At 52.6% G+C, this 22,617-nt stretch overlaps 2 protein-coding genes and 1 pseudogene across 4 annotated transcripts in view; 2 read left to right on the top strand and 1 right to left on the bottom strand.

Moving 5' to 3' along the window:
- Positions 1-22,617, bottom strand: part of LOC137464017 (zinc finger protein 850-like) — a 646,379-nt pseudogene that overhangs the window by 257,457 nt on the left and 366,305 nt on the right.
- The window catches only part of LOC137464016 (zinc finger protein 850-like), a 506,586-nt gene that overhangs the window by 249,057 nt on the left and 234,912 nt on the right, over positions 1-22,617 (top strand). The window lies entirely within an intron of this gene.
- Positions 13,872-14,858, top strand: LOC137464020 (olfactory receptor 14A16-like). Its single transcript, XM_068175354.1, has one exon. The coding sequence runs from the start codon at positions 13,926-13,928 to the stop codon at positions 14,856-14,858; it is 933 nt and encodes a 310-aa protein (XP_068031455.1). The 5' UTR covers positions 13,872-13,925.

The raw sequence follows: 22,617 nt of genomic DNA, 5'->3' as shown, positions 1-22,617 counted from the left end.
TTCCTGTCACATTGTAGGGATGAATTGGAAGTGGAAAGCAGCCGTATGGAGCCCCACATGATGGGTCGCAGAGGCCACTGAAGGAGAAGGTGGATCAAGTCAACTTGCTGAACTCAAAGCCGTTCAACTGGCCCTAGACATTGCAGAAAGGGAGAAGTGGCCAAAGCTCTACCTCTACACTGATTCATGGATGGTAGCCAATGCTCTGTGGGGATGGCTGCAGAGATGGAAAGCGGCTAACTGGCAGCGTAGAGGAAAACCAATTTGGGCTGCTGAAGAATGGAAAGACATTGCTACCCGGGTAGAGAAACTACCTGTGAAGGTTCGCCACATAGATGCCCATGTCCCCAAAAGTAGAGCTAATGAAGAGCAGCAAAACAATCAGCAGGTAGATCAGGCTGCAAAGATAGAGGTGTCAAAGATAGACCTGGATTGGGAACACAAGGGAGAGTTGCTCCTAGCACAATGGGCCCATGATGCCTCAGGCCATCAGGGTAGAGATACCACCTCTAAGTGGGCACGAGACCGAGGGGTGGATTTAACCATGGACAGTATTTCTCAGGTTATCCATGACTGTGAGACGTGTGCTGAGATCAAGCAGGCCAAGTGGGTGAAGCCCCTGTGGTATGGTGGGCAGTGGTCCAAGTATGAGGAGGCCTGGCAGATTGACTACATCACACTGCCCCAGACACTCCAAGGCAAGCGCTAAGTGCTCACAGTGGTAGAAGCCACCACGGGATGGTTGGAGACCTCCCCTGTGCCTCACACCACTGCCCAGAACACCATCCTGGGCCTAGAAAAGCAGGTCCTTTGGAGGCATGGTACCCCTAAGAGGATTGAGTCTGACAACGGGACTCATTTCAAGAACAGCCTTATCAACACCTGGGCTAGGGAACATGGCATTGAGTGGGTGCACCATATCCCCTACCATGCACCAGCTGCAGGCAAAGTGGAGAGGTACAATGGACTGTTAAAAACCACCTTGAAAGCATTGGGTGGGGGATCTTTCAAGAACTGGGAGCAGCATTTAGCAAAGGCCACCTGGTTAGTTACCACCCGAGGTTCCACCAGTGGAGCAGGTCCTGCCCAGTCTGAATCCTTGAATATTGTAGATGAAGATAAAGTCCCAGTGGCACATATCAGAGGTTTGGTAGGGAAGACAGTGTGGATCAATTCTGCCGTGAGTACAGACAAACCATTTGTGGGATTGTCTTTGCTCAGGAACCAGGTTGCACACGGTGAATAATGCAGAAATATGGAACCACACGATGTGTACCTCAGGGAGATCTGATTGTGGGGTGAGACTCATATGCAAATATCACTGTTTGTTGGATGTTACTGCCACTGTCTGTACATTAAACCACACCGACATGAGACAGAAGGAAATGTGTAAGTGTCGAAGGTCTGAGCAAGTGATATAGAAGGAAATGTGTGTCAAAGGTTTGAGCAAGAGAGATGGAAAGAAATGTGTCTGAGTAAGTGAAAGATGGAAGTTTTTACTTGATGAAGTTTTTACATGATGTTTGGTAGTTATGTTGACGATTCGGAGACAAGGGGAGGAATGTCCTAGGGTGACATTATGGTGCTTGCATCCCCAATCGTGTGTTCTGTTTATGCTTGATGTTATGTTTTGTACCTTCGGGACTGGCTCCGAAAAGTGAAGGTTTGTTTTGTCTTGTTATCAGCCGGCTCACCTCTCCCCATGGTCTGTGTCTAGGAGAGGCTAGGGCTTGCTGGCTTTCTTGCTTGCTTGCTGGCTTGCTTTCTTTCACTTTGCTCTTTCTTTTGCTTTTTGCTTTTGCCCTTGCTTTTGCTTATTAGTTAGTTTAGCTAGGCAATCCAATTTTTTCCCTGGACTGTTTTTTTTTCTTTCCCTTTCCTGAATACCATTTGAACCTGCTCAGGATTGGGACCTGGGAAACACCAAGAAACACCGAGAGCCAGCATTTTGTGACCTGCAGCAGCCATCCCCAGCGCCGGAGACCGAGAACTGGGCAACCACTCCCAGGAGAGACTTTCTGAATTTGTCACCTCTTCAGTGTGGTGAAAGAGTTTTTGTCATCTGGTGTTGTTCATTTTTTTTGCTGGGGGGGGCTTTGCCTGCTCAATAAAAAGGTTGTTTCCCCTATTCTCTGAGGAAATTCTTCCCAAACCAGGTGGGGGAGGGCCCGTGGGGGTTTGCTTTCTGGGGGCTCCTTCTGAAGGTTTTCTCCCAAATTTGCCCCAAACCAGGACACATTACTACATAGGCAGGCTGTTCGTTGGTGAGATCCAGCAGGGCCCTGTTCAGCCTGTGCTCAGCAAACTGACTGGCCATGAGCCACTGGTGGATGTACCTCACCATGGCAGGCACCTGGAGAAGGCACAGGGAGACTTGGAAAGCTGCCAGAGGGAGGAATGTCCCCAGCTTCCCCAGAGAAGTGCTTCCCTTCCCACCACATTGCCATGATCTCAAAGGCTTCCAGTGAGCAGCAGGCATGGCTTGGGAGGCCAAGCAATTCCTGGGAGGATCAAACCCTGGCCACAGGCTGCTTACTTGCTTTGGATTGGAAAACCCCTCCTCTACGAGCATATCCAGCAGGGCAGCACAGGTCTTGGTTTTGAAGATGTGCGAATATGCTCTGAGCCCTGTGCCCATGGTGCTGGTCTCTTCCTCTGGAAACCTCTTGATGAATTTGCAAACCAGCTGTAGGAGAAGGGCAGGAAGCCAGGGATGTTCCACAGAATGCTCCAAGCGCGGTGCTCGGCTGAGCGGTGACAGCAGGCCCAGCCCAGCTGGGGATGGCTGCAGGTACCTGCGCTGTTCTGCGGAAGAGGCCACGGGTGCGTTCCTGCTCTCGTGTGCGCTGCACGGCTGCACCTGGCAAAGAGCGAGCACAGCCTGAGCTGAGGGGCTGTGGGAGAGGCCGGAGAACACAGCCCAGCCCTGCGCTCCCCACGCAGGGACAGCCCTGGGATGCCCCAGTGGATGTAGCACGGCTGTGGGGTGTCTGCCTGGCCCCTCTTCCATCCTGTCCATGGGCAAGTGCCCAGGGGATGGGATGGGATGGGATGGGATGGGATGGGATGGGATGGGATGGGATGGGATGGGATGGGATGCCATGGGATGGGATGCCATGGGATGGGATGTGGCCAAGCTGGCTGCAGCCACCAGCCCAGCAGCCCAGCTCTGCCACTCACCCTCCTGCTGAGGCTTGAACTGCACCACCTCTTCAGTCTCCTGTGCAGGGCCAGTCCAGGGCCTTCTTCCTCTCCTCCACCCAGGCCAGCTTGGGCACTCTCGTGGGTCTCTGCTCCATTTCAGTGATCGGATTTGTGGCTACTTGCAGGAGAGATGCCTCGGAAAAGCTCCGAGTCAGCAAGGCCTGCAGTCGTGCCTGGAAGGCACCTTCAAGAGAGAAGCCTCAGGAAGGCTACAGGACAGCAAGTCCTGCACTCTGGTCTCGAGGGCTCCTGCCACAAGGACAGGAGACTCCTATCGACGATTGTGGTCTGGCCTTGAGGGCACCGGTGGCAGGGATGGGAGATGCCTCCAGGGCACCAAGTCCCACGGTCTACCCTTGAGGACACCTGCAGAAGAGAAGCCTCGGGAAGGCCACGGGTCACCAAGTCCTGTGGTCTGGCCTCGAGGTCAGCTGCAGGAATAACGCCTCGGAAAAGCTCCGGGTCAGACACGAACGAGTGCGCTGTGCGGGGGCTCCTCACGGCACCGCTCTGTCCCATCCTGTCCCGTCGCGTGCTCCGAGCACTGTGGCGTGGTCTTGTCACCGCCAGCTCCTATGTCACCCCGTGTCACAAAGGGCCCTTGGACACGCTGTCCCGTTCCATGCCACGGTGACTGTGCTGCACCGTGTCACAAAGGGCCCCTGCACACACTGCCCCCTGCCCTGGGGCCGCCCCCAGCCCACCCAAAGTGGCTCGGGTTGGAAGGAATCCCTCACCCCAAGTGTCTAAGACAGCCCAACAGGATCTTTAGGAACGGCTCAAACCATCAGCAAACGCTGCCCTGCTCTGCAGGCTCAGGGCAGCAGAAGGAGCCCTCAGGGCTGCGGATGCAGCCGTGCTGGGAAGGGCACGGGGCCTTCACAGAAGCTGGCACGGCCTCCTCGGGACACGTCCCGGCTGGTGGCCATCCTAAACCCGCGGGTGTGACACAGACAAGGAACGTGTGGGCCAGGGCAGGAATGCTGCTCTGAGCCCTGGGGCCCGGGGAGCGCTGACATCAGCAGGTGTGGCAGGGTCCCTGCCCAAGCAGACCGGCCACCGCCCGAGCCCTGGCAGCACCGGTGCCCGTCTCCTGCCCCAGAGACCTGTGCCCGTGGGGGGCTTCTCTGCCAGAGGGAGCCAAAGCCCACGTGCACTGGGGGCTGCGCTCCTGCCTGCAGGGGCTGTTGGCAGGAGCACCTGGAGCAACGCTGGCAACACTTGGTCTCTGTCAGAAGCTCTTACTCCATGCTGAAATTATTTTCTCATTGCAGTTATTGCCTTTAGCACAAAAACACCTTAGCGGCGAAGACACAGAAGAGTCTCGCAAGTAAGAATCCTCAATTCAGGAAAGCTTTACTTCCCATTGCTCGACTCAAGTAGTTCCAAGAAGTTGCAAACTTCCCAAATGAATTGGGATGGCCTGAGGGGGTGAAGATTTGGAATTTTGCTTCCCATCTCAAAGCAGCAACTCATTTGCCTTAACCTCGTCCACTGAGGGTCACTTTACAGAACATAACACTACACAAAAAAAGGGAAAAAACAAGGGCCATTCTTTGGTTTTCTATGAACGGATGATAATATCCTAATTCTCTAAAGAAATAAAAGCTCCCAAGAAATCAAAGTCCACTCAGTGGTACAAAAGTGGCCAAAAGAAATGTGTAGATGGCAAAAGGGCTAATCCTCCCCCTGGTACAGAGATCTGAGTGGCCAGTAAAGTACAGCTCTCCCCTCTTGTTCCCTGCAGGAGAATCAGGACCATGAAGAGGAAAAGTCACAGATATTCCTTCTGCCCTCCCTAACCAAAGCTGTGCCAAAGCACAGATGCTGCCTTCAAACTGACTCAAATTCCAGCCTAGACCTCTCACCTTCCAGACAACTCCTTCTCCAACACCCCACCAGCACCAAGCCCCCCAAACTCCCGCACAGAAGCCCTCAACACCCCGCCAGGAGCCCCAGCTGTCCCCGTCCCTCCGCAGAGCTTTCCCACCCTCCAGCAGATGCCCTGGTTCCCTGCAGGTGCCGTGGGATGGCACTCAGGAGGATCTGCTCCAAGGCCTTCCCCTGGAGCACTGCCAGGCCTATGAATCCTGGATCATCCTTCCCACCGAGCCTTCCTGTGCACGGCTGCTCCATGTGCACCTTTGCGCTCAGCTCGGACTTCTCCACTTCACCAGGAGTGCTGGGAAAGGATGGAGAGCAGCCTGGCAAGCTCTTTCTGCAGCTCCCTCTTTACCCTGGGTGGGTAGAACATTCCACAGGAAAGCAACTGGTGCCACAAGGAGCGGGTGGCCTCAGGCACCTTTGGGGATGGAACAAGGCCTTGGTTTGACATGAGTAAGCACAAGCAATTCACATGAGTAAACAAGTAATTAGCACAGACATACCTAAGTACTTAGCACCAGTTAGCATAAGAAAAACCTGGCAGGCCTAACTTGACATGAGAGTGACCTGACAAAAAGCTTTAGACACAGTCTACCAGAAGAACTAAGGGCAAGTGTGGAATCAGCCCTGTGCAGGGAAGCCCTGAGGAAGACTTTGTGCTGCTCTGGGGCATCGAGACCGCTCCTGGCCAGGGCCTGGACATCAGCTTCAAGTATGGGAATCTGACACAATGTATTTCCAACCGCCTGCCTATGGAATCACCTCAGCAGTGTAAAGATGGATGGTGATTTTGATACAACGCCTACATCAACCCACTGAAATTTATATGTGGCAGAGAAACACTTTAGTGGGGTGCAGACCCCTGCCCTCCTGCCAGGTCAATAAAAGGGCTTTTGGCTGACAATGCATTTGTCTGCCGATTTGTTTGAATGAGGGAGACCCCTCAGGACTGCTATATCCTGAGGGAACACCGTTGGCCTTGGCCTGTAGGCACCTGCACAAGCTTAAAATCAGCTGCCTCAGCTTCCAGGACCTCTCTTGGCCAGCATCCTGACGTGGATGCAGGACTGCTGCTGGGACCCAGCGGGACAGGACCGGCTGTCTCGTGTCCACGTAGCACCCCTCACACAGCCAGGGCCATCCCAAAACCAGACAAACACTCACGTGTCAGCACAGGGGAGCAAGGAGCACTGGGCTCCTCTCAAGGTATGTCAAAGTTCGAGAATCCACCACAGCACTGGTAAATTTTTGGGTGGACCAAGGACTTTGAGTATCAAAAGGGAAACTCAAATCTGTAGGGAGGGAAATAAAATGCCTAGGACGTGAGATTTGTCAAGGGAGCCAGCAGCTGAACCCTGAGAGAATTGCAGGGATAGCCTCACTCCCATGACCAAAAACTAAGAGAGAAGTCAGAAGGTTTTTAGGCCTGTTGGGATATTGTAGGCTATGGATTGAAGGATACACGCAGGCCATCAGGTTCTTGTTTGAAAAGTTAGTAGAGGAAGAGATTAGGTGGGAAGAAGATGACAAGCAAATTTTGAAGCTTTAAAGCAAATATTAGTCAGTGCAGCAGCACTGAGTCTTCCTGCCTTAGACAAACCCTTCTATCTGTTTGTGGATATAGAAAAAGAGGCAGCACATGGAGGGTTAGCCCAGGACCGGGGAGGATCCAGGAAACCAGTGGCCTGTTTATCAAAACCGCAAGACCCTGTCAGCTGGGGGTGGCCAACCTGCATTCAGGCAGTGGCAGCGAGTGCCCCACTCATAGAAGAAAGCAAAAAATTAACCTTTAGGGGACAATTGAAAATATATACCCCGCACTCAGTAAGGAGTATCCTCAGCTAAAAGGCTGAGAAATGGCTCACTGATTCCCAAGTACTAAAATATGAAGCCATCTTAATAGATAATGGTTTAGAGCTAGATGTGAGTAACCAACGCAACCCTGCCCAGTTTTAGATGGAAAACCAGGTGAGGAATTAATATATAATTGCCTAGAAGTTATAAACTATCCAACTAAAGTAAGAGAGGACCTAACGGATCAACCACTCCAAGGTGGAAAACGATTGTACATCGATGGATTTTCACGGGTAATCCAGGGCACAGGGTATTGGGGTAGGCTATGGCAGATGAAGAGTTAGTGGCCCTAGAAAAAGGAAAGTTACCTTCCAACTGGTCAGCCCAAGCATGTGAGTCGTATGCCCTAAAGTGAGCTCTGGAAATATTCACACAGAAAAGAGAAACAATATATACAGACTCAAAATATGCTTTTGGAGTAGTGCATACCTTTGGAAAAATTTGGGAAGAGAGTGGGCTATTAAATTCAAGGGGAAAGGAACTAAAAACTTATTTTAGAAATGTTAGAAACCTTACAATTACCAGAAGAAGTGGCAGCAGTATATGTTAAAGGACATAAAAAAGGAGTGACTCAAGAAGCACGAGGGAACCATTTAGCAGATTTAGATGCTAAGAATTCAGCCGAATCAGGGACAGAAAAAGTAATGATAGCATTAACCCCCATGAGAGAAATGGAAGAAGTCCCCATATTCAGTGAGACAGAAGAGAAAGAATTTCTCAAAACAGGAGCCAAGAAAGATAACAAAGGGAAGCGGGGATTAGCAGATGGGAGGCAAATGTTGAATAAACCCCTTGCCAGGAAAATGCTAGAAGGCATACATGGGACAACACACTGGGGTACACAAGCGCTAAGTGATCAATTTCTAAGGGACTGGGCCTGCATAGGAATTTTTGGGATAGCTAAACAGGTAATTGAAAGGTGTGTGATATGCCAACAAGTAAATGAGAAGGTCATGAGGAAAACACCAGGGGAGGGTGAGAACTAGCCTTACAGCCCTTTCAAAACATCCAAGTAGACTTTACTGAGCTTCCTCAGGTACAACGATGGAAGTTTTTACTAGTGATAGTAGGTGACCTGACTCATTGGGTAGAGGCAGTACCCACGGTTAAAGCCAATGCCAATGTTGTGAGTAAAACATTTCTAGAATCAATCATTCCCTGATATGGGATGGTGAACAGGATTGATTCAGGCCAGGTGTAAGGCCGTCTGAAGCCCCCACTTTTGCCTACCAATTGCCACGAGGAGAAACCCCTTCCCCCCCTACAGTTCTGGCTTGGAGAGAGCGGCAGTGCAGGTGCAGCTGCTGCACCGATACGTTAGCTGTCCCGAACAAGGCCTGACAAGGACTTGGCAAGGACTTGGCAAGGAATCGACAAGGAATCAGCAAGGACCTGGCATGAACACAGCAAGGAACAGCCTACTGCATATTTGCCCACTCTTCTCCTGAAGCCGAATGAACTTTTGGGGTGACCCTAGTGGTCTCTCACTGAAGACCTCTCATCTGCCCTGTTACCACTGTGACAGACGGACGGAGATCGAAAACCCTCCTCTTAAGGACTGAGACTGAGACCCCTACCACAGGGAGTGGGGAAACCACTAATGACATGACCTGTTTCCCTTCAGTAATTCCAATGGACTTATTCTTCATTGTGTTTTCCTGCTTTGGTGGTTTCAGTGGACTCACCTGTTCCCCCGCTGCAATCACAATAGACTCTCATTGTCCTGCATGTTCCCCCCTTTTTTCCTCCGTGGACTATAACTGGACCCCTGAGTTGACCAGAACTTCGAAGACTTCCCCGACACGACCAGACGGATCCCCATCATCCGGACCACTGAGGATCTCGCCTGTGTTGGTAGCTATTCCCATCCCCCTCTTTTCTCTCTCTCTCTCTATCCTTTTATGTCCTTTCTGATCCCCACTATCGCATTTACTGTTTTGGCCCTTAATAAAGGTGCATCTGTTGTGATTAACTGATAGTCCCTTGTTGTTTGCCTTTTTGCACATTTGGGATTGGTGAAAAGAACCATCACGCCACCCCACACAAGCGGATTATGACACCAAGGAACTCATTTCATCTCTAAAATATTGCAAAATATTGTTCAAACCCTGGGAGTAAATGGGAATTACACACTCCATGGCATCCAGAGTTCTGGTCACACTGAGAGGATGAATCAAACTCTAAAAAGAGCTCTAGATAAGCTGATGATGGAAACCCGAATGTCATGGATAAAATGTCTCCCTTTGTCCTTATTAAGACTTAGAACTCAACCCCAGTCAGATCTGGGGGTCTCACCCTATGAAATGACATTTGGGTTACCCTTTTTGACCTCACCCCAGAGGGTTGCCACCTATGAGGAAGGGGAAGCCAATGCCAAGAAATATGTTATGTCTATAGCAGAAACCTTAGAAGGGCTAAGACATAAAGGGGCAATTCCTCAAACTACCACCCTGGATTTCAGAATCCATAATATTAATTCTGAGGATTTGATCAAGTAATGATCAAGTCATGGAGAGATCAGCATTTAACTCCTCAGTGGGAAGGTCCCTTTCAGGAACTGCTCACCACCGAATCGGCCGTGTGAACTGCAGAGTGGGGATGGACTCATGCCCACAGATGGACTCATGCCCACAGAGTTAAAGGCCCAGTAGGAAAAACACAATGAGTGGACTGTAACATCCAGGCCAGGGGAAACGAGATTGACTGTCAGGCAGAGACTGAAAGACAACCAGAAAAACACCAAGACGCCCAAAGTCAAGCTTCCACCAGCCAGCTTGAGAACTGTCTTCCTGCTTTAATGGGTGAGAATTACCAGCACCTGTTGAGGGGAAGTACACAAGGGACCGTAAGAGGTAATGGGACAGCTTTTTTAAGAAAATAAGACAAAGGAAGGAGGGCAAGACCCCTTTGTTCACTTCCAAGAAGATGGCATAGCCCTGCTGTGGGTAGCAACCCTGTAGGCATGGTAAGGTAGGGACAAAAGGCCATATCGGACCACTGTCATTCCCCAACTGTCTTTGAATACAACAGGGACTGGAGGGCGAGACCGAGCTGGCCTCTGGACCCCTAAGATACACTGACTATGGGTAACAACCACATAGGCATGATAGATGGGAGTCAAAGCCATCCTGGACCTCTGTTAGGCCCTTTTGTCCATTCCAAATAAGTGTGTCTCAAAGCCATCCTGGACCTCTGTTAGGCCCTTTTGTCCATTCCAAATAAGTGTGTCTAAGGAAAACCTGAGATTTTCCTCCTGTTCCCACTGTCCTTGCCCACATCAACAGATGCTAGTATGACTCATTCAAGAGAGAGAGAAATTTTTTTACTTAATTGTTCCAGCAAAATGATTTGTAAAAACAGAAAACGGGGGGTTGTTACAGATGGGTAATCCTATGGTTGACTCTCACAGTTAAGGGGTGACTGTTAAGTATATGTTAAAAGAAGTTGTGTAGGTGTATAGTTATCTTTCCCTTCCCCCTTGCATTGTTATCACAGGATGCCCTCAGTAGTCAGGGCATTTGGGAGGGTCGGCTTGTTGCTATGGCAGTGCCTGAGCTCCAGTCAAGCTGTAAGAAAGTGATCTCCACCACTGGACAGCAAAGGAGGAGTGGATTGACAAGATTTTGGGAGGGGCTGGAGGTATAAAAGACAGAACATCCATTTTGTAGATGAGCACATGGTGACTGAATCCTTTGCTCCTGGTGCTGTATTCTTTGCTTTATTCTCTCTTCTGTTGTATTTTGATAAGGTCTTAATAAAACCATTTAAATTATTGAAAGTGAAAATTGTTTCTCACATGGGGTTGGGGAATATGGGGCAAGGTTGTCCACACTGGGTCAGACCTCAAGGTAAAACTTCTCTGACCTGGCCAGACCTCCTTAGGAGTGGCCCTACATCAATATCAATCACAGAATGCTACAATCAGCTCTTCTCAAAAGAGGACAGTTATAAAGACACTCCTTAAAATAGGAATAAATATTTCTTAGAAGCTCTTTGAAATATTTCTCCATAACTGTAAAAAGCAAGCTTCTTAATGAACTGCATTGAAGCAGAGGGAAATCAAGGCAGAGCCATGGCTTCTCAGGAATTGCTTGATCCTAATAAGCCCCGTGGAGCATTTGGAGGTGAGCCCTGGAACCTCAGGGCCTGAGTGGAGATGGCACAAACCTGTCCAGGAGTCAAAGTCAGAGGAAAAACCCAAAGTTTCTCGAGCCATTAATGGGTGCCACTGAGGTCCATCCCCAACACAGGTTCCTCATGGACTTCTTGGAGGAGAGAACTGGAGGCCAGGATGGCACAAAAACCGCTCAGAGACTCAAATTGCACAAAAACCTCTCAGAGACTCAGAGTGAAAAGGATAATCCAAAGTAACTTAAATTCTTTGAGTATCTCAAAGCATCAATGAACCCCACTGAGTGTCAGTGCAAAGCTCTCAAGGGACTCGTTAAAGCAGATAATTGGGGCCATGATTGCACAAACCTCTCACAGAGTCTGGATCAAAAGGAAAACACCAAGTACCTTAAAAGAACTGAAGCACCTTGAAGCATTAATGAGCCCCACTGAGTGTTGTTCCTGACAAAGCCTCTCCAGGGACTAATTACAGCAGATAATTGGAGGCCATGACTGCACAAAGCTCTCAGAGACTCCAAGGCAAAAGCCAAAGCCAAAGTGCTTTGAAAAACCTGCAGTCCCTGGGAGCATGAAGGAGCCCCCAGGGCCATTCCTGAGCAAGGCTCCCCAGGGACTCCTTCCAGCAGATCCTTGAGGCCACTGGGATGTGGGCTAGGGGGGGATGCTGAGGGCAGGACAAGGGGCTGACAGTGCCCAGCCTGGCTGGGGCTGTGCCAGGAGGACCCAGTGCCTCAGGACAAGGTGTCTCCTGACAGCCCTTGGTGGCACAGACCCTGCTGTGCCCCAGGGTACCAGGACTTGGCTTCTCTTTGTCCCCACCTGTCATCAGTGCCTCCAGTTCTCTGCTCTGCCTGGGGCCTGGGGACACTTTCTCAGTCGTGTCCCTCAGTGGGACCCATTAAAAGTCAAAGAAACTTTGGAGTTGGATTCTGACTTGGAGTTCTGGAGAGGTTTCTGCAGCTCCCTCTCAGGGCCTGATGTTCAGGGCCTGAGCACAAAGCCCCAGAGGGTCATTAAAGTCCTTGTGCTGTGTCTGTGCTGCTGAGCTGGGCCGGGCTCCTGGCACAGAGGGTGATCCTGGTAAGCAAGGAGAGCTTCAAAAGCACATTTCTCTGGATGAGCAGCTCTTCTCCCAGCCCAGCAGGGCTGGGGCACTGCCTGCAGCCAGCCCGGGCACAGCACAGAGGCACAGAGAGCTTCCATCAGTCAGGGCTGGGAAGGTGCTTAGAAGTGCCTGGGGCAGAATCCCTGGCAGCCCTTGGCACAGGAACCTCTGGCTGCAGGACAATGCAGCTGCAGCTCCTGGAGTGATCTCCTACAGCTGGAACATCCCAATGCCCACAGACCCTGTGAGTACGACTCTGAGTATTTCTGGGGCAGGGGAGGTAAAATGCTCATGAAGCTCTGACATGCTGAGGGGTTCTGATCAGTCATAGAATATTTCCAAGGCAAGGATTTTGATAAAAATTAGGAAATTTCCAAAGGCTTTCTATTCAGTTTCCTACTATTAGAGAATGGCAGGGAGGGGGGATAAATATTAAAGGTATTATGAATTTTGACAAGCAACTGAGACATCCAAACTGTTACTTTTAGGGATCATTAGGTTCACAGGAGATCCCTAATGTGCTTTCAGCCACTCTGCCCATGGACAGCAGAAGCATCACCTCTGCTGGAGCCATCAGGCTCAGTCTGAGCTGTCCTTTCTCCAAGCTGCAAACAGAACCTGCCCCCAGCCAGTGCCCTGAAAACAGGCAGGGTTCTGTCAGGCCAAGGAGAGTGCACAGAGATTTGGGGTCTGTGAGTGCTGGCAGGGAGAGATCAGGCACAGGGAAACACCTGCAGGAGGAAAATCCCCAGGAAGCAGAGAGAAGATCAGGGAAGGAGAGAAAACCAAACCCAGAAATGCTGTGGCAGGGAGAGTTTAGAGATGTCCAGAGGATCCCCTCCAGTGCAGCCCCTCCCTCTGAACAAGCCCCCTCCCTCCTGTCCCCCCAGCCAAGCCTCTGCCCTCAGGGCCGGGGCTCCAAGGCGTGCAGCCCCTCCTGTGCAGGCAGAGCTGCAGCCGAGCCGTGGGGCAGCTCTGCAGCCCCGGGCCCAGTTCCCTCTGCAGAGCACAGGGCTGGGAGCAGCTGCCCGGCACTGGGGGCTCTGGGAGGGGGCACAGCTGGCTCAGGGTGACACAGCTGTCCCCAGTGCCCGGCTCTGGGCAATGCTGTCAGTGCAGCCAGGGAAGGAGCTGCATCTCCCTGCATCCAGTGCCATCAGAAGGACACTTGGAAGTCTCCCTGAGATTCCAGTCCAAGCTGGGATCTTCAATCCAGGGTGCAAACCTGTCCTAGAGCATCTCTGAGTTATAAGATTGATGGGGAAAGGCAGAGGTGTTCTGACACTGAAAATGCTGCTGGGTTGGTGAAATGAGCAACGTGAATCCTTGGCTACAAATATGGAGCAGGGCTGTGGTGGATCCATCTGTCTCAGTAGCCCCGTAGCGTTAAAAGAAACATGAGAGTGTGAACATCCTTCATTTGAAGAAGTGAAAGCCCAGAGAAACTCCAAAGAGAATGAAGTGACAGACCATCTCCCCTCAGTCTCCACTCATAATCTTCCCTCAGGGAACTCTGTTTTACCAGAGGGAGGCAGGAATGTTGAGGGTTTCTGATATCCAAGAATACAAGGAGAGACAGGGGGGGAGCTTAAAATGAAAACCTCTAAACTCTTAAACAGAGAATTGTGTCCCTGTGTGTTCAAGGGGAGGGTGTATGGAAAATGGCTTTGGTTTTGGTTACAGGTATCTCCTCTAACTTTTCACTGTCCTTTCTCCATGAACAGGTCCCCATGTGCAGCCACAGCAAATGTCCAACAGCAGCTCCATCAGCCACTTCCTCCTGCTGGCACTGGCAGACACGCGGCAGCTGCAGCTCCTGCACTTCTGCCTCTTCCTGGGCATCTCCCTGGCTGCCCTCCTGGGCAACGGCCTCATCATCAGCGCCGTAGCCTGCGGCCACCACCTGCACACGCCCATGTTCTTCTTCCTGCTCAACCTGGCCCTCAGCGACCTGGGCTCCATCTGCACCACTGTCCCCAAAGCCATGCACAATTCCCTCTGGGACACCAGCACCATCTCCTACTCAGGATGTGCTGCTCAGCTCTTTTTCTTTCTGTTCTTCATTTCAGCAGAGTTTTCCCTCCTGACCACCATGTGCTACGACCGCTACGTGTCCATCTGCAAACCCCTGCACTACGGGACCCTCCTGGGCAGCAGAGCTTGTGCCCATATGGCAGCAGCTGCCTGGGCCAGTGCCTTTCTCAATGCTCTGCTGCACACGGCCAATACATTTTCCCTGCCCCTGTGCCATGGCAATGCCCTGGGCCAGTTCTTCTGTGAAATCCCCCAGGTCCTTAAACTCTCCTGCTCAAATTCCTACCTCAGGAAATTTGGGCTCATTGCAGTTAGTGCCTGTTTGGTATTTGGTTGTTTTGTGTTTATTGTTTTCTCCTATGTTCAGATCTTCAGGGCTGTGCTGAGGATCCCCTCTGAGCAGGGACAGCACAAAGCCTTTTCCACCTGCCTCCCTCACCTGGCCGTGCTCTCCCTGTTCCTCAGCACTGGGACATTTTCCTACCTGAAGCCCCCCTCCATGTCCTCCCCATCCCTGGATCTGGCCCTGTCAGTTCTGTACTCGGTGGTGCCTCCAGGCCTGAACCCCCTCATCTACAGCCTGAGGAACCAGGAGCTCAAGGCTGCAGTGTGGACACTGATGACTGGATGCTTTCAGGAACATTAAACTGCTGGCATATTTCTGCAAATCACTTGAAATAAAAGTCATCTCTGATAATTCTTGTTGCTTTGGTTGTGGGTTCTTTTTTTCCTTTGCTTCACTGTTTTAATATTGTCCACAAAGAAATGTAATTTTTGTGCCATTTCTCATTTTGTTCCCCTCCACCTTCCCTGTGCCCACAGACTGTGTCAATGAGGGGCTGAGCTATCAGTGGCTTTAAAGGAACTCAAGGATGTCCCAGCAGAGTTTTCTGCAGAGATGCCCTTTTGTTGCCTTCTCTGAAGCTGCAGCAGCAATGTCTGTGTGCAGAGCTGGGGCAGATCAGTGCTGGCACAGCAGCTGTGCCCAGCAGCAGCAGCACTTGGTGTTGCCAGTGCTGCTCCCGTGGCCCTGCCCCGCTGCCCTGGTGGCCCTGGTGTTGCTGCAGGGCCTGAGTGCTCTCGGGGCCGGGCACAGTCCTGGGGGTGGCAGTGCCGGGGCTGCAGCAGGGAGCGCCCATGGGCACTGCTGGGGCAGTGCTGACGCCTCAGGCCAGGGCCTGGGGGCTCCAGGCTCCTTGCCCAGGCTCTCTCAAGAACACGGCCAGGCCAATGCTCAGCACAGAAAACCCCCGTGAGCAGCCCCAGGCTGGCCGTGGGCAGGCTGGGGGCAAACAGCATGGCTGGTGCTCTGCAAGGGCCCTGGGGGAGACGGGAAGGAGCAGCAGAGCAGGGGCTGATCCATCCCCAGTGCGCTGGACAGCCCAGGGCAGCGTCCCAGAGCGTCCTGATGGAGCTGCCAACAACATCCCCCCTCTGCAGCCCTGGCCCCTCCCCCAGCTCACACAGGTGCCGCATCCTTGCAGGCACAGCCACGGCAGCGCTGGCTCAGGAGCCCCTGTTTGCATTGCACACAGCAGGCGGGAGCACCCCCATGCTGCTGCTGTGGGGACATGAACCTGAGGGAGCACAAATGCCATCAGCCCCTGGGGCCAGGAAGGGCTGGGGACGCCAGGGAAACCACTCAGCTTTGTCCTGGCCGCTGCAGTCAGCCAGAAAGTTTGGGAATGTCCGCTGGGGAGCAGGATCATCCCACAAGTGCTGCAGGAATTGTCTGCAGGCTCCTGCAGTGCCTCGTGCTGCTCCCTTGCCAGAGACACCCCAGGCCAGGGGGGCACATCTGGGCTGCTGTGTCTGGCTGTGGGGCTGCCTGTTCCGGGCAGTGAGGAGGGGCTGCAGAGGCTCTGCAGGACTGACAGGATGGGCTTTGGGGCTGTGAGGAGAAGCTGAGGGACCTGGGCTGCTGGAGCTTCTGAAGAGGAGGCCCAGGGCTCCTCCTGCAACTGCTCCAAGGGTGGTTTCAGAGAATCACAGAATCAACAAGGCTGGAAAAGACCTTGGAGATCATCACGTCCAACCTGTGCCCTGACACCGCCTTGTCTCCCCTGAGCCTCCTCTTCTCCAGGATAAACAACCCCAGCTCCCTCAGCCGCTCCTCACAGGACTTGTGCTCCTGACCCCTCACCAGCCTTGTTGCCCTTCTCTGGACACACTCCAGCCCCTCCATGTCCTTCCCAAACTGGGGAACCCAGAACTGGACACAGCACTCGAGGTGCTGCCCAACCAGTGCCGAGCACAGGGGAAGAATCACTGCCCTGACCCTGCTGGCCACACCATTCCTGATCCAGGCCAGGAGCCATTGGCCTTCTTGGCCACCTGGGCACACGGCTGGCTCATGTCCAGCCTGCTGTCCATCAGTCCCTGCAGGTCCCTTTCTGCCCGGCTGCTGTCCAGCCACTCTGTCCCCAGCTGCAGCTCTGCCGGGGTTGTTGTGGCCGAGTTGCAGGACCTGGCACTTGGACTTGTTAAACCTCACCTTGTTGGTCTGGCCCCTGGATCCAGCCTGTCCAGGTCCCTGTGCAGAGCCCTCATGCTTTCCAGAATATGAACACCCCCAGACAACTTGGTGTCACCACGGTTTCTATGAGGCCCCAGAGTGTCCCAATGGTCTCCATGATTCCATGAGGCTTCCCAGTGTCACAGTGTCCCTCTGGTGTCACAAAGTCCCTTGGATCCTTGGGCCCTGCAGTGTCACAATGGCACCGTGGTGCCCCAGGGCCCTGCAGTGTCACAATGGATCCTTGGTTCCATGAGGTCTGGCAGGGCAGCAATGCTCTCCTTGGTTCCCGCTGTCTCCCACACCTCCCACTGTCAGGCTATAGAAGGACACCTGGCTGATGAAGGGGAGTGGGAGTGGGTACCTACTCGAGGAGGTAATAATAAAAATCCCTCCCAACCCCCTTTCCCAAGCCAGGTGCCACTTCAGATTTTGTATGATCCCCTGGATCTGGAGAGTCAGCCAGATGGTTTAGAAGAAAATTATCTGCCCAGTGAGCCTCCCAATTATGATTCATCTGTGAGACAGATCAGCACCTCTAACATCAAAAAGGAAAGAAGGGTAATCGTGGTGGGTGACTCCCTTCTGAGGGGAACAGAGGGCCCCATATGTCGACCAGACCCACCCCACAGAGAGGTCTGCTGCCACTCTGGGGCCCGGGTACGGGATATCACTGACACACTGCCTGGGCTGATTCAGTTCTCTGAACAAAGTATAGGTCCAGACTCTTGTCTCCAGCAGTGTCACGTTGCTCCTTGTCACGCTGCCTTGGGTGCCACCCACCCATCCATTGCTGTGTACCCCGGGTTTTTCTCTCCCTGCTGCTGTTAGCTCTGGGAGATGCCGCTGCCCCTGGGAGCTGGGCATCCTCAGGGTGATTCGGCATCTCTGGGCATCGTCCTGGTGCTGGCCCCGGGCTCACTCCTCTAGTTGCCCCCTTAGGCAGCTGAAGGAGAAAAGGCGGTGCAGAGCCCGCCGGGCTGTCTTGGCCATGGAGCGCCATCGCCGTGGGGCCGGGGGCTGCGGGACAGCTGCGCTGCCAGCGGGGCAGGCAGGAACGCTGCGTGCCAGGGGCTGGGCAGGCACCGGGCAAGCTCCTGCTGGCAGCTCATCCCCGCAGGGCTTTTCCTGTGGAGGGGCAGGCTGGGCACGGTCAGCCTCCATGCCAGCTTCTTCAGCCTCGTCCGCAGGGCCAGCAGGCAAGGCACAACCCACAGACATATTTGGGTTTTCGAGTGAGGCCGTGGGGAGGGGCTCACTGTGCAGCTCGATGCAGGGATCACTGTCCATGGGAGAAGCTGGTGGTTCTGCTTCCTTCTCTTGCAGCGGGAGAGACAACGGGCTCTCTGGCTCGCTGTCACTCCCTCCTGCCACTGCTCTGTCTTGGAGCTCTTCTTCCTCCCACACTTCCAGGAGCTCGTCTAGAAAGGCGCAGGATGGTGAGTCACCAGAGACAGAAGTCACCAGAGTCACCAGAGTCACCAGGCACAGGCCTGCCAGCAGGTCAGGATGTGCAATCCCTGAGTTGTTTTCTGTCTCTCCTGTGGAATCCTTGAGGAGAGCATCGCATGACAGCGAGTTGTCCCAGACAGAGCACAGCTCAGCCAGCAACTGGTCAAGAGACACAAGTTCTGAGGAGGTTTGTGTCTCTCCTGTGGCATCATCGATCACACTGCAAGTGCTGAGTGGGACCCAGGGGCCTGCAGCTGGCTCCAGGGTGAGGCTTGATGCATCCTTGAGGATGCACTTGGACCTCATGGGGCTTTCTGCAACATCCAAGGAGGAGAAGATGGCTCTAAACATCTCTTCATGGACTTTGTCTTCCACGTCCTCCAGCTCCTCCCTCTTTTTCCGCAGACGCTGCATCAAAGCCTCCTCATCCTCTGGGCACAGCCGCTTGAGCCGCGCAGTTTCCTCGGCTGGCTGACGAATTCCCTCTGCCTCTTGGCGGGCACTTAACCACTTGGGGGTTCTCAAGGTGGACCTGACAGACCTGTTCTCACACAGGTCTGGGCCCAGGCCTCTCAACAGGTCACTGCAGGTGTTGGCCCCATGCCCTTCCTGCACCTTGACGAGCTCCTCTATCTCAGAGCGCCCCAGGTGCTTCCAAGCTGGCTGGGTCCCAGTGCGGATCTGCAGACCAGGTGCGGGTTGCACTGGTGGCAGATGATGGCCCTGCCTTGCTGCTGAGCCACACCAGAGCCCTTCTGTTCTCCTTGCCAGGGAAGGCATTTCCCAGGCCCCACCAGCAGCCAGAGTGCCCCTTGGTGAAGGTGGTACCATCTCTGGCTGGCCTCTGGCCACGGGGCCCACAGCACGTGCTGTGCCTCCGGGAGAAAACCCAGGGGCTGCTCCTGCTGCTGGTGCTGGCAGATGGGGCAGCTTGACCCTCACAGAGGCTGCTCTTTGCATTTCAGGGCTGAGCTGGCAGGGAGGTACCAGTGGCAACTGAGGGCCATGGAGAGACAGCAAGTCCGACACGGACAGTCTCTGTGGCCCTGTGACACTGCTGTGAGGCGTGTTGTTCGTCAGGGTGACCTGAGGTGCCGCCTGTGGCTGCCTGTGTTTCACCTGTGGGAAGCAGGAGGAGGCACGGGATGGAGGTGGCTGTGTGGGCACAGTGTCCCCCATGTGCCAGCATGCCCAGGCCTGGCCCCAGGGCAGGTGCTGGCCACAGCAGCCAGGCTGGGCCGGGTTCCCAGCTGGGCTCGCTGCCTCTGGGGCATTGCTGTGCCTGGCCCATCCCAGCACTGTCCCCTCCACAGAGCATGGCCTGGTGCCTGGCCTGGCTGTCTCTGCCCCAGGGCTGTCCCTCTGGAGGCTGTCCCTCCATCCCTGTCCCTCACCTGTTGCTGCATGGATCTGAGTGGCTGCCCCTCACGGGGCTGGCCATGGGCATCCTCCTCCTCCTCCTTCAGCATTGTGGCAGTGCTCTGGTGAACACTGGCCACAATCACCCAGGGGAGCTGCTGCCTCCAGAGAAGCTGCTGCCTCCTCAGAGAGCTGCTCTCCTGGCAGTGGCCACTGCAGGGACTGGCAGCCCCAGGGGTCAGGACATGCACCCGCGTCACAATGGCCTCTGGGCACGATGTCACCGTGGGTCACAAAGGCCTGGTGGACATGGCCACCCTTCCTCCCAGAGACCTCTTGTCCCACCTTTATTCCTCCCCTAAACATCCCCAAGGAATTCCTTTGCCAAAGTGCCAAAGAGCTTTTCCCATCCAGCCCACCCTGGGTCCCAGCCCTCAGCCCCGTCCTCCTGGCGAAAGATCATCAGGAAGGCAAAAGCTCCATTTGAAATTACTCTGATGGCTACTGTGAAAGACTATAAAAAATGTGTTTTTTTAAAAAAGATTAATAACAAAGTAGGGCCAAGGAAAATGTCCATTCTTTACTGCAGGGATTCGGGGCTGTGTGGGGAGGGAGGGATTCTGGTCAGGAATATGCCAGGGGCATCCTGGTTGTCTGTGCCAGCAATAGTGTGGGCAGCAGGACCGGGCTCTGATTGTCCCTCTCTGCTGGGCACTGGGGAGGCCACACCTCATATCCTGTGCCCAGCTCTGAGTCCCTTTACCCTGTGGCTACATTTAATACAAATTACCAACTCCTTGAACGGTAATTCAGTTATATCTTGCGTCTTTGTCAAAAAGATGTGGCGAATTGCAGATTAGAGGTAAGGGTACAGTTAATTGATAAGTTTTCTAATTTATGGTTCAGAAATACTGCAATTATATTACATTTCATGTACTGAGTTCATTGTATGTGGTTTACATGTTGGATGGATATAATTTGGTTTATCTTCTGACAGGATATACAGGATGAATATAAACAGTAAGCAGAATATAGCCAAAACGAACAATACTACAACATTAAATTCAAAATTCCAGTTGCTCTGTGTGGCCATCCAAAAATAGTTTCCCACCAGCAATGTTCTCTATCTTTCTTCCCTCTTTCCAGGACATGCTGTATCTTCTCTGCCTGACGATGGGTGGTAATGTGGGTTCCTTGTCTGGTGTGCTGTTGTCCATTTCAGCATGGACTCAGACCATTGCAACAGTTTCTTGCCAATGCCAGATTCACTCCAGCAGTGACAGGCAATGAAACTTGACACGGTGTGCAGTTGGACTGTAGCCATTGGTGAGTTGTGAGGGAGCTGAATTGTTAAAGCTGCAGCCCATCATTTTGCTAAAACTACAGATACAGCTATTAGAGCGATCAGATGTCTCTCAGGTGGTGTTTTCTGTAAACATAGAATCACACAGAGTTCTCATACAGATACATCCATTTCCAACATATGCAAGCACAGTTGCTGGGGTTTCAACACAATATTGACATTTTCTTAGAGGTCAAGGCAAATGTCTTAGTTGTCAATAGTATTATTTTCACAAAGAAATCCTTGCTGTTCCTATCCAGTCAGGCATCAACATCCACAGTTGGCCATTTGCTCCCATTTGGGGCTCACACTGGTATGTTCTAACAGACAGAGGACAGTTCCATTGGGATTTAATCAGCACTATAACTGGGTATAAGGCATGGAGTAATGTTAAAAGAAAAGCTGTGGCTTTACCCTCAATGGGATAATAAGTGTCACTAACAAGATGTCACCAAGATTGGAAACCCTTTGAAAGAGACTGTCATAATTCCAAATTACCTTTAGTTTATCAGTGGTCAAGGTGCCGTTATCGCCTTCCCTTTTAATTGCTATTACAGCAGATTGCAACCGCATCTGTGGAAGACATGTGGTGCATGGCGCAGAATTGAACTAAAGTTATATTTATTATGATTTATGCTAATCAATTGGCATAAATAAAGAAGTGAGGGTCTTCAGCGTCCGGGTCAAGCTGTGTCTATGTGTATTTTGGGTTCTCCTTTGAGAACGATCAGCAGTCCAGGAGATTGTCTACAAAAGTCAACAACAGGGAATTTATTTAACAATAAATGTGCCGTAGACAGATAGAAAGGGATAGGAGACAGGAGAGTGAGAAGGAAAGAGAGGGAAATGGAGGATGGGGTGGGGAAGGAAAGAGTGGGGGTGCATGGGTGTGGGGAAGATCGGGAGTGGGGTGGGGAAGAGATCAAACAGAGGACAGCACACGACTCTTGGCTCCAGCAGTGTCCCATCCGTCCTTGGTCACCCTGCGCTTCTCTGCGCTGGAGTCCCGGTGGTTCTTGTGGCGGTGGGGAAACAAGGTCATTCATCTGGGGTTATCTTTCTCCAGTCCATGTTGCGGGTATCCAGGGAACCGTTTTCCTCTTTGCCATGTGAAGAGAGAATGGGTTTGCCTTCATTTACCTGCAATGCTGAGGCCCAAGGAGCATTTCTAAGCTCCTAAACCACCCTCCCTGGGGCAGGATGGGGATTCACCTCCATAATGCTGCTTAGCAGGTGGGTTGTGTTGTGCTCGTTCGTCAGCGCAGGCGTACGGCGGGGTTTTTCTCAGCTGCGGTGTGAAGCAGGGGCTTTAAAAGAGGCCTCTGGGGAGTGCGATGACCTGGAGAAGGAAAGCAGGGGCTTTGAGGGCGTGGCATGGCAGTTTGTGTAGCAGTTTGCACGGCAGTTTGCGCAGGCAGGGTTGCAGGTTTCCAGGTGGCCCCTGTTGGAAAGGTTTGCTGTGTGTTGCTTTTGGTGTTTTTGTTGTTTGGATTCAGGGTTTCTGTTAGTAATGGCCTTCACACAACCAAAAACGCTAGTTAGTGCAAATCTGTGTAACCAAATGGAACCGTCCAGGCAGGATGTGTCTGTACAGACTCATTCTTGTGTGGACTGTTTGAGCTTAGCAGTGGTTTCAGGGGCATTGCAGAGGAAATCTGCCTGTGGTGTGAACAGGTCAATGATCTCCTCACACTGGTGGCCGAGCTTAGAGAGGAAATTGAAAGACTAAGGAGTATC

This window comes from Anomalospiza imberbis, chromosome 34 (assembly GCF_031753505.1).
Source record: "Anomalospiza imberbis isolate Cuckoo-Finch-1a 21T00152 chromosome 34, ASM3175350v1, whole genome shotgun sequence".
NCBI classification, from domain to species: Eukaryota; Metazoa; Chordata; class Aves; order Passeriformes; family Viduidae; genus Anomalospiza; species Anomalospiza imberbis.
The sequence above is the reverse complement of the archived record's forward strand: the minus strand, read 5'-3'. Positions and strand labels throughout refer to the sequence as shown.